The sequence below is a fragment of the Cajanus cajan genome, chromosome 6, assembly GCF_000230855.2.
Source record: "Cajanus cajan strain Asha chromosome 6, NIPB_CcT2T_4, whole genome shotgun sequence".
Taxonomy (NCBI): domain Eukaryota; kingdom Viridiplantae; phylum Streptophyta; class Magnoliopsida; order Fabales; family Fabaceae; genus Cajanus; species Cajanus cajan.
In genome coordinates, this window is record NC_138522.1 from 61,170,138 (window position 1) to 61,182,250 (window position 12,113).

The 12,113-nt window shown below is 40.7% G+C and overlaps 1 protein-coding gene across 1 annotated transcript; it reads right to left on the reverse strand.

The window, feature by feature from the left end:
- Nucleotides 1-9,257: 9,257 nt before the first annotated feature.
- LOC145958801 (uncharacterized) lies at nucleotides 9,258-9,914 on the reverse strand. Its single transcript, XM_083076347.1, has one exon. It carries the CDS (start codon nucleotides 9,912-9,914, stop codon nucleotides 9,258-9,260), a length of 657 nt encoding a protein of 218 aa, XP_082932473.1.
- Nucleotides 9,915-12,113: the final 2,199 nt, after the last annotated feature.

A 12,113-nucleotide genomic window follows, 5' to 3' on the forward strand; every position in this document is an offset into this window, starting at 1 on the left:
AAAATTAATAGAGTGAGCACGGGGGCTCGAAAGATTGATAGAGGCTTAAAAATTAAAAACATGGGCGCGGGGACCCGAAAGATTGATAGAGGCTTGAAAATTAAAAGCATGGGTGCGGGGACCCGAAAGATTGATAGAGGCTTGAAAATTAAAAGCATGGGTGCGGGGACCCGAAAGATTGATTAAAAACATGGGCGCGGGGACTCGAAAGATTGATAGAGGCTTGAAAATTAAAAACGTGGGCGCAGGGACCCGAAAGATTGATAGAGGCTTGAAAATTAAAAACATGGGCGCGGGGACCTGAAAGATTGATAGAGGCTTGAAAATTAAAAGAGCGAGCACGGGGGCTCGAAAAATTGATAAATGCTTGAAAATTAAAAAGTGAGCACGGGGGCTCGAAAGATTAAAAACATGGGCGCAGGAACCCGAAACATGAAAGAGTGAGCACGGGGGCTCGAATCATAAAAGAGTGAGCGTGGAGGCTCAAAACATGGGCGCGGGGACCCGAAACATTAAAAAAACATGAGCGCGAGAGCTCGAAACATTAAAAGACATGAGCGCGGGGACTCAAAACATTAAAAGAGTGAGCATGAAGGCTCGAAACATTAAACAACATGGGTGCGGGGTCTCAAAACATTAAAAAGGTGAGCACGGGGGCTCAAAACATTAAAAGAGAGTGAGCACAGGGGCTCAAAACATTAAAAAAGTGAGCGCGAGGGCTCGAAAGATTGATAGAGTGAGCATAGAGGCTTGAAAATTAAAAGAATGAGCACGAGACTCAAAAGATTGATAGAGTGAGCATAGAGGTTTGAAAATTAAAAGAGTGAGCACGGGGGCTCGAAAGATTGATATGTGAGCATAGAGACTTGAAAATTAAAAGAGTAAACATAGAGGCTTGAAAATTAAAAGAGTGGACATAGAAGCTTGAAAATTAAAAGAGTGAACATAGAGGCTTGAAAATTAAAAACGTGGGCGCGGGGACCCGAAAGATTGATAGAGACTTGAAAATTAAAAACAGGGGCGCGGGGACCCGAAAGATTGATAGAGACTTGAAAATTAAAAACAAGGGCGCGGGGACCCGAAAGATTGATAACATGGGCGTAGGGACCCAAAATATTAAAAACATGGGCGCGGGGACCCGAAACATAAAAGTGTGAATTTTGATGGAAACAATGTTAATACCAAGTAGATATTAAACTTCATTGAATGTGTTATGCAAGTACATTACTTGATTACATGTGCATGATAAGTACCAAACTTTGGTACAACTATTGTGGATGCTAAGCATGTATTGTACTTGAATGCATGAGTTAGGGATGGACCAAACTTTTGGTGATGCAAATGACAAGTATGCATTGGGCTTGAATGAATGTGTTAAACAAAGTATTAGACATTAATGTGAACAATGTGGATGTTGGACAAGTATTGGATTTGAATGGGTGTACCAAACTATGATGTAATGAATGTCAAACATGTGTCAAACTCAAACGTAGATGATATAGATGTCAGACAAGTGCGAGACTTTATATGCAAGTGATGAATTTGAATGCATGTATTAGGAAAATACCAAACTTTGATGCAAACAAAGTGGATGCCAAGTGATGATTGGACATGAACGAACACTTTAAACATATTAATGCAAATGATGTAATGCTTGATTCGATGTTTGGATTCTTATGAGGTGTCATAGACACATTTCAATTTTTGTTTTTTTTTCTTCTTTTTTTGTTTGTTTTTTTGTTTGTTTTTGTTTTTGTTTTTCTTTTTTTAGAAAATCATAAAAATGAATATTTTCTTTAGAGAAAGCAAATCCATGCAAAGCCCTTTTTGTGCCTCAATTATTCACCTTTTTTTTTTTCATTTTTTCAAATCCATGAAATCCTGTTCTTTTCTTCTTTGAAAAATGATCTCACAATTTATCTTTTCAAGCTTATCCCACCTAGAATCAAGTGAGACTCATTTGGCCTAACTTGTCAATCAAGTGATTATCACCACCTTGTCATTCCTTTTGAAACATCATTTAACCAACATGCATAACAATGACAGCTGATTTTTTTTGGAATGCTATTCAAAAAGGATATTTGAACGTGAATTTGTTTTGATGTAGAGAAAATAGAGCAAACGACCCCAAGATATGACAAAAATTGAGAACTTGATGGAAACAAGAGATTGAGCAATTGTCCCAGTTTGATGTCAAATTAATGGAGTGAAAACTGGAAGGATTTGGACTAACTTGGACTTTGAACAAGTGAGACAAATGATTTACATGACTTTAGACTTTAGTGGATAGAATCAAACAGTGACACATATGGGAAGGATCACCCGTATTTAGAATGGTGGAATATGGATGATACAGGCATTGACTTGATTAAACTTGAGACACATGGATCATATGGTTGGAATGAAAATGTGATGATAGTTGACAACTTGTCCCGGTATAAAAGGAGTACTTTGAGTTGCCCCAATTTATGAAGAAATAGGGAACAAAGTTGGACTAGACAATTATTCCAATTGAAAGTTAAGGTGATGAAATGACAATGAGATGCTTTGCCCCAGTGTGAAGTGGTTGTCCCAATTTAGTCTTGAAAGGAAGGGGTAGAATAAGAGACAATGATGAATGTGATTGCTTTGTTTTTTGACTCAGGGAAACGACATTGATATATGAATTGATGGAGGAATCAGACATGAAACAAATGTCTCATTTAATTGGGTAGGGGGAATCAAAGGAAGGCATGAATTGTGATTTGTTCCCAATCTAATCTTTTGAATGATTCTCATAATTATTGAGCATAGTAATCAATGAACATTGATGAATAGAAGATTTTGCACTACATGTTTGTTTCTCTCCATGATGTAATGGATGTGCAAGTCTTATGAGCATTTGTATTTTTTTTTTTTTTTTAGCAATCGTGTTAACGATGATAGATGAGTTCAATTGTTTTGTCTTAAGACTAAACTTAAAAAAAGAAGCAACCAATTTTTGATCTGTATGGACTTTATCAGATTGTAACACTGGTCGGTGAGATGGATATGAAAGAAAAGATACAAAGGCCCAAATGTGTGTTTGGAGGTTATTCGAAACAAGGATCTTTGCTATAGTATTGGTTTCAATGCTTTTTCGGTTTCTTTTCTTCGCCCCTCTTTTTTTTTCACCCCAGCTTTTGCCTAGGTTTTTTCTTTTGGAGTTTGCAGCCTACCAGGTTGCTCTAACTTTTGCCTAGGCCGCCTTTTTGAGGTTTTCAGCCTAGCGAGCTCTTGTTTCTTTTATTTATTTTCATTTTTTTTAGACCTTAACTTTTGCCTAGACTGCTCTTTTCGAGTTTTTAGCCTAGCAGGTTGCTCTAAATTTTGCCTAAGCTGCCTTTTCAGGTTTTCAGCATAGCGAGCTTTTTATTTTTGTTATTATTTTGCATAGAATTTCTTGGCTGCATTAGAGTTTATTGGGTTTAATAGATCTTTGCATCCACTTCCCTCTATGATCTTTTTGAGGTGGTAAGATCTTCTTCAATTAATACCAAATCTCTTTCTTGAAACTCTTGTGGGCGGACCTTTTTTTTTTGCAAAAGCTCCCTTGATCCTTTTTTTGATATAATTGACCATGACACAAGGCATTCAATCCCTTCTCTTCAATTAGGTTCAACTGAGCATAGCGAGCCTGAACCCATTATGCTTCCCCAAGTTTGGTTTCGGCCAATACTCTTAGAAAAGGTATCTCAAACTCAATGGGAATGACTGCTTCCACACCATAAACCAAGAATACAGAGTTGCCCCAGTAGAGGTGCGAACAAAAATGTGATATCCATGCAGAGCAAAAAAGAGCATTTCATGCTAAATCCTGTAGGCGACCACCATCTTCTGAATAATCTTCTTTATATTCTTATTTGCCGCTTCTATTGCCCCATTCATCTTAGGACAATATGGTGAAGGATTGTGATGTTGAATTTTGATGAACTTAACCACCACATTACTTGTCACACTAGCATAAGAAGCTATCTTAACCAATAACATCAAGGATAAAACAATTCCTTCTTTATGCCTTTGGTTCATTTATCTTATTTTCCTTTTCCATTGTTTAGATGATATCATGAACAAATTGAATGAAATGGGAACATTATGTTGCCCCTATTTTCAGGGTGAGCCTTGTTTGAGGTAATTTTTGAGGAAAATTTTCACTTTTAGGCTCAAATTTGGGTGACAAGTGATGGTCATACATCATTTCAAATCTTGACTACTTATTTTTTAAAGGTTAATCCTAAGACAAAACTTAATGAACTCCATGTTAGTCTTTTTTTTTTTTTTTCTTTTTTTGTTTGTCCTAACTTTTGCTTAGACCGCCCTTTTGGGTTTTCAGTCTAACGGACTTTACATTTTTCACTCTTTTTTTTGCTCATAAGACTTGTCTCCATTAAATGTGGTAGTTGGTGGGCCAGATACTCATAAAAATGATAAATTTGTCCCGATAAGAAATCTTCAAATTTTTGCCAAACTTGCTAATTGAGAATCATCTAATAGACTTGACTTTTTATGAGGACAAATTCTTTATTTTTGAAAGAATAATGAGGAAACTATGAGATGTAATGGGACAAAGACGATTTATGACAATGAAGATAACAACACAACTTGTTATGCAAGTTAATGAAATGAATGCTTCAAAAGGTTAAAAATGGATTTAAAACCACGTCAATTGACAAGTTAAATGGTCAAAGAAGCTCATCTTCTCGATTGAGAATTAAATGTAAGTGAGAACAATAATTTCATGTTATTCCCTATTTTCTTTGTTTCCTGCTTTTTTCTTTTTCTTTTGAGACATTGCATAAATTTGTTGCTTGACATCCTCTTTAAAAGAAAATAATCAAATTAGATAGTTGTTATTTTTTTTTTTAAAAAAAATGACATGAATGAGCAATCAATTAGACCTTTATTTTACTATGAAATGCATGTATAAAAGAAAAATGTTGGAGTGAAGAATTTGAAATGAAAAAAATGTTTTTTTGTTTTTGTTTTTGTTTTTTAGAGAAACAAATGCATTTGATTCGGGATGATGAAATGAGAATGAATGCAATTATGGAGAATGATAAGAAAAGACGATGGATATGTTGATGAATATACCTAACATGATTACTTAATATAAATAATGCTTATGCGTGAATGTCATGGGAGATTATGAAAATATTGAATGTTATGAGATACATTTTAGACTAAATGCTCAAATGAATAATGATCTTACTTTGAATTATGCAAGAGAGAACTGTATTCATTTTTTAGAAACAAGTGTCAATGATGATCACAATTGCAATCTTTTAAAGTTGTATGCATGATTTCATAAAAAAAAATTTATGCAAAGATGTAAAATGTATGTCATGAATGAATTATGAAATGTAGATGAATGCATGCATGCATGAATAGTTTTGTGGTGATGAATGTTATATTGAAGATGCGTGAGATATGATAAAAGTCAAAAAAAATGTATGATGTGTATTATGAAATGAATAAAATTCTCTTTTTTTTTGCGTCATTCGAACGTAAAGGTAGAATATTGCTCCTGTGATACTTAATAAGGACATCCTTAAGTTGAAAATTCTATGGACTACTAACACGTGTTCCTCTCAAAAGGGTGGGACTATAGTTCTAAAACAGGTTCCTAGAGCCAATAACCCTTCTTAGGATATTAGTCACAATAATAGGTAAACTATTAGAGGTGATAATACCCTTGAAAGGATCAAACTCTAAGTGAGGTCTTCATAATAACCAAACAAGATGTTCATCAAGAAGGTTACTACTACTCAACCTCTTACTATCCTAAGTTGCACTCAAGTCCGGGCATAGGACCCCACTCATAAACGTGTGTAAAATTATGCAAGTGAAGTGTGTGAAGGGAGCAACCTTATACTATCCAATCTACAAAACATAGCACATATGATAAAATAAAATAAAATCCTTATATCCTAAAGTTCAAATTACACAACACCTATTTATATAATTCATGCATATAAGACAAACAACAAATAAGGAATATAAAAAAATAAAAGTGAGATAAACATTTTCAAAAATTATTAATTAGTTTAACTAATTATTATAGGCTTGACTCTCAAAAATATCCCCAGTGGAGTCGCCATCTGTAGCAACCTCGGTCGCGACGGGACGGCGAAAAATAAATTGAAAAAGAGGAGTCGCCACCAATGTTATTTTTTACGGAAAAACATTGGAAAAACCATAAAATAGAAAATAGTCTGCGAAAACTAAATTTTTGAGTTCGGGAGTCGATTACGTATGAGGAAGGTATTAGCACCTCACAACGTTCGTCCTAAGACGATTACCTTTAATTAATTAAACTAATTATTTATAATTTATAAAATATTTATCTCACTAAAATTATCAAATATATTTTATTTAACTAATTTAAATTATGCATTGAAAAAAAGGTTAAAATTATTATTGTTATATAAAAAGGAGGATAATATATTTTTTTATTTTTTTGGCTCGACAAGATTTAGTTCTTGCTCCTACGTATCTTCATGTGTAATGAAGAATCAGAGTCACGTAGTTCTTTGTAAAAAATATTTGTGTGTTGATATTTTTTAATTAAATTTTATTTTTGTTAAATATAAGATTCTTGAACTGTCTCAGCTCATTCATCTTAAAAATATAAAATTAACTAAGGTGTACACCAAAGTCAATTCAATAAAATTTTAATTATAATTATTGCTAGCGATGTTATGATGTTAAAAATTCTTAGTCAGACATTTTTGTTTTTGGAGGAAAAATTTAAAGATAAGCTGTCACAACTTGTACTTTAAATTCAAAGGTTAAAAAGATGTCACATCTAATTAACCATTCCTCCAATAAAATTTTTAATACAATAATTTCATATATTTATATTAAATATTTTAAAACTATATTATGATATTTAATCAAATTTTGAATTTAAATAAGGACTAAAGATATTACTAATATAAAAATAATAAAATAAAAAAAAGAAAAAGAAATGAGTTTAATATACTCACAATTCTTCGCTACAGAAGTGGGTCTCCTTCTCTGGGTTCCCTCTGGTCGAAGGTGGAGATGTGTGTGGGAAGGGTATCCTTTGGGAAGGCCAAGGGGGGAGAGATGTGTGTGTGGGAAGGGGACGGGCGCTATTTATAGACTTTCTGGAGGGACCGGAACGGCCCGTTCTGAATCCGGAACGGCCCGTTCCGGGGTGGCAATTTTACTCACAACGGCCATTTTCGGAACGGCCCGTTCCAGTTTTGGAACGGCCCGTTCCGGGCTAAAATATTTAGGTATTTTGATAGTTCGAGAATGGCCGTTCCGGCCTAAAAATTATAGGTCTTTTTTTAAAAATTGGAACGGCCCATTCCAATTTGGGAACGGCCCGTTCCAGTTGTGGGAACGGCCCGTTCTGGGCCAAAAATTAGAGGTATTTTGGAAGGTTGGAACGGCCCGTTCCAGTTTTGGAACGACCCGTTCCAGTTTTGGAACTGCCCGTTCCGGGCTAGAAATTTAGCCTTTTTTGGAAGGTTGGAACGACCCGTTCTGAATCCAGAACGGCCCGTTCCGGGCTAGAAATTTTAGGGCTTTTAGGAAAGCTGGAACGGCCCGTTCCAGATTGGGAACGGCCCGTTCCAGACCTGCAATCTTAGTACCTTTTGGAAAGTTGGAATGGCCCGTTCTGGTTTTGGAACGGCCCGTTCCGGGCTTGAAATTTTGTCCTTTTTTATTCTTTTTTGCATATACCTATTTTTCTATTTTTTAAGAACAAAATTAATATTTCCCGGATGAAATTGGGTTACTACATCATCGTTGATCGAACATTGGTCGGTGTCGTCGTCGTCGGCATAGTGCTCGGCCCAGGCACATCCTTAGCCGAGGAGGGTACTCGGGAGGGAAACCTGGGGCGCGAGTGCACATTTCAAACTTGACCGAGGATTGCTCGGGTTTAGTACGCGTTGTGCGTAGTGCTCGGCCTGGGGCACGAGTGTGTTTTTCGTCGTTGATCGAACATTGGTCGGTGTCGTCATCGTCGGCATAGTGCTCGGCCCAGGCACATCCTTAGCCGAGGAGGGTACTCGGGAGGGAAACCTGGGGCGCGAGTGCACATTTCAAACTTGACTGAGGATTGCTCGGGTTTAGTACGCGTTGTGCGTAGTGCTCGGCCTGGGGCACGAGTGTGTTTTTCGTCGTCGACCAAATGTTGGTCGGTGTCATTGCTTCCATGGGTAGTGCTCGACCTGGGCATACAATAAAATTGCAAACGATATAATGAGATTTTGGAACTTTTATCAATGAAGTGCCTCGTTAAAAACCTTGCCGACCCAAAACCCTCCTTAGGGAAAAAAGAGTCGGCTAAGGAAAAGAGTGCACTGTTACATCAGCTGTAATACATTTTCAAATGAGAAGAATTCCAGGTTCTCGGAATTGGTTCTCCAGCTTGTACGCTCCGTTGTTCAGGTTGTGTCGGATTCGGAAGGGACCATCCCAGTTTGGGGCGAGTTTCCCATGTCTCGGATCTTTCCTTGCCTCGCCTGTGGCTCTCCAAATGAGGTCGCCTTCGCGAAATTCTCTAGGCTTTACCTTGCTGTCAAATCTTCTTTTGTAACGTTGTTTGGTGGCCTCGGCCATGACTTGTGCTTGGTCTCGAACTTCTTCCACGTTATCCAGGTTTGCCCGGAGCTCGGCTTCGTTGTTCGACTCGTCGTAGTGGGCTCGGCGGAACGAAGGTTCTCCGATTTCCACTAGGATCATTGCATCGGATCCATAGACTAGGCGAAAATGAGTTTCTTGCGTAGTCTACTGAGGGGTGCATCGGTAGGCCCATAGCACTTCGGGTAACTGCTCGGCCCATGCCCCTTTTGTTTCTCCAAGGCGTTTCTTCAACTCTGCCAAGATGACTTTATTGGCCGACACGGCCTGACCATTCGTCTGCAGGTGTTCGACCGACGTGACCTTATGTTGTATGCCCAAGCCGTTTAGGAATTCATTTAGTTTTCGGTCGGTAAATTGAAGGCTGTTGTCGGTTACCAGAGTGTGCGGGACACCGAACCGGGTAATGATGTTCCTCCGTAGAAATTTCTGGACTTGACGAGCCGAAATGCGTGCCAAGGGCTCGACTTCGATCCATTTGGTGAATAGGTCGACGACGACGATGAGGAACTTGCATTGTCCCTTGGCAACTGGGAAGGGTCCGAGTATGTCGGCCCCCCACGTGGCGAACGGCCAGGCTTGAGGAATGCAATGTAGCTGCTCGGCCGGTTGATGAATCAAGTTGCCATGTCTCTGGCATGGCTGACATCTATTTCGAACGCTGCACAGTCGGTGTTCATGGTCGGCCAATAGTACCCAGCTCGTAGGAGTTTAGATACGGTCATCCTTGCCCCCGAATGCAGTCCGCATATACCCTCGTGCACTTCTCTCGTCACATAGTCAGCCTCGGCGGAATTTAGGCACTTAAGTAACGGGGTAGAGAAACCGCGTTTGTACAGCTGGCCGGCGATGACAACGTATCTACTGGCTTGGGTTCTTAATCGTTTGGCCTCGGTCTGGTCGGTTGGCGTGACTCCACTTATGAGGAACTCTTTGATTTCGGTTCGCCAGTCTTCAGAGTCGTTTTGATCGGCATGGTCGGCAATGACATTTGCAACCACTTCTGCATCGATGCTAGGGCGATCGAACTCTTGCTGAATGATCGTTCTCAGATGTCCTGGCTTCTTGGTCGCGGCAAGCCTAGCTAACTGGTCGGCCCGGGTGTTGTCTTCGCGCGGGATGTGCTCGACCTGCACCTCTTGAAAGCTCGCTTTCATTTTTTGATAGGCATGATAGTACTTCATCATGTTGTGGTCTTTTACTTGGAAGCTTCCGCCAACTTGCTCGGCCACCACTTTGGAGTCGGTTTGGCATTTGATTTTTGATGCACCCATGTCCTCGACCATTCTCAATCCTGCCAATAGAGCCTCGTATTCGGCTTGGTTGTTCGAGGCTTTGAACCGAAAACGCAACGATTGTTCCAAGGTTATCCCTCTCGGTCCCTCTAAGATCACTCATGCCCCGCTCCCCTGGCTGTTTGAGGATCCATCTACATGGAGGGTCCACCACTGTTCCTCGAATTGGCCATGTGGGTGAAGTTCATTTATGAAGTCGGCCAAACACTGAGCCTTGATTGGTCCCCTTGGTTTGAAGGTGATGTCGAACTGTGAGAGTTCCATCGACCAGGCCATCATTCTTCCGGCGAGTTCGGGTTTGCATAATACCTTAGCGATGGGACAGTCGATGTGTACGACGATTCGGTGGCTTTGGAAGTAATGGCGCAGGCGTCGGGAAGTGTGTACTAGACCGAGCGCCACCTTTTTGATCAACTGGTACCGGGTTTCTGAGTTTTGTTGAAGTCGGCTGACAAAATATATAGGAGCTTGGTTGCCTTCTTTTTCTTGCACGAGAACCGAGCTGATCGCCTCCTCGGACACGGCTAAGTATACAAGTATCGGGCACAGAGGATCAGGCTTCGTAAGGGTCGGTGGTGTCGCCAAGATCGTCTTCAACGCCGTGAAGGCTATTTCGCAGTGTTCATCCCATGAGAAGACCGACGCCTTCCATAGGAGTTTTGTCATGGGGTTTATTTTGTCGCCTAACCGTGGGAGGAATCGGGATAAGGCGACTAATCTTCCAGAGAAGCGTTGCAATTCCTTTAGGTTGCTTGGGCTTCGCATGTCCAGCAAGGCCTGACATTTGTCTCGGTTCGCTTCTATGCCTCTCGCCGATAGCATGAAACCTAGGAATTTGTCTCCCTTGACCCCGAAGGTACATTTCTCAGGGTTGAGTCTCATGTTGTGCTTGCGGAGCTCACCGAAGATTTCGGCCAGGTCGGTTAAGTGTTCGGCCAGAGAGTTGGACTTTATCACCATATCATCCACATATATCTCGATGTTCTGGCCAATCTGACCGTGAAACACCTTGTCCATTAACCTCTGGTAGGTAGCCCCGACATTCTTCAACCCAAACGACATTACTTTATAACAAAAATTTGCATTCTCGGTTATGAACGCTGTCTTTTCTTCGTCGGCTGGGTGCATTTTGATCTGGTTGTAGCTGGAGTAGGTGTCTAGGAAGCTAAATATAGCATGCTCGGAAGCGCCGTCAACGAGTCTGTCAATGCATGGGAGTGGATAGGCGTCCTTAGGACATGCTTTGTTGAGGTCGATGTAGTCGGTGCACATTCTCCACTTCCCATTCGACTTTTTCACTAACACCACATTAGCCAGCCACGTGGTGTATGTGACCTCTCGGATGAACCTCGCATGTCAAAGTTTTTGTACCTCGGCATTCGCAGCTTTTCTTTTCTCCTCTCTCATCTTTCTCTTCTTTTGAGCAACCGGTCGGGCGTCCCAGCATACAGCCAATCGATGACACAAGAAGTTTGGATCTATCCCCGGCATATCGGCCACCGTCCATGCGTATAGGTCTTTGTTATCTCTAACTGCTCGTTTCATCCGGTCAGAATCAGCTTTACTCAGTTGGGATCCCAATTGAGTAACCTGTTCGGGCTCTCGCCCCAGCTGAAACGGGACAAGGTCCTCTGCGGGATCGATTCGCTCTTCTTCTCCCAAACGAGGGTCAAGGTCGATGTACTCAGCCTCTCTTGTCGGACCACGTTTACGCCTCTCGTCGTCTCATGGGGGACGGCCATCGGTTGCACCTTCAAGCTAGAAAGGTAGCATTCTCTTGCTGTTTTCTGATCGGCGTGTACGGTGATTACCTGCCCATTCCTTGACGAAAATTTCATGCATAGGTGAGGTGTCGAAACAATGGCCCCCAGCGCATTGATTGATGGTCGGCCAAGAAGAATGTTGTACGATGTGTTTGCGTGCACCACAATGTAACGGATTTTGATCTCCCGGAAAGACTGTTGGTCGAACCCGAAGCGGGTATATAGGTCGATGCATCCCCTCGTCATCACTCTTTCGCCCGAGAAGCCGACTAGTGGTTCGTGGTATGACTCTAAGCTCTCCTCTGGGATTCTGAGCTGCACAAAAGTATTCCAGTACAAGATGTCGGTCGAGCTCCCCTGGTCGACCAATGTTTTCTTCACAATGCAGTTGTGCATCTCGACCGAAATCACCATG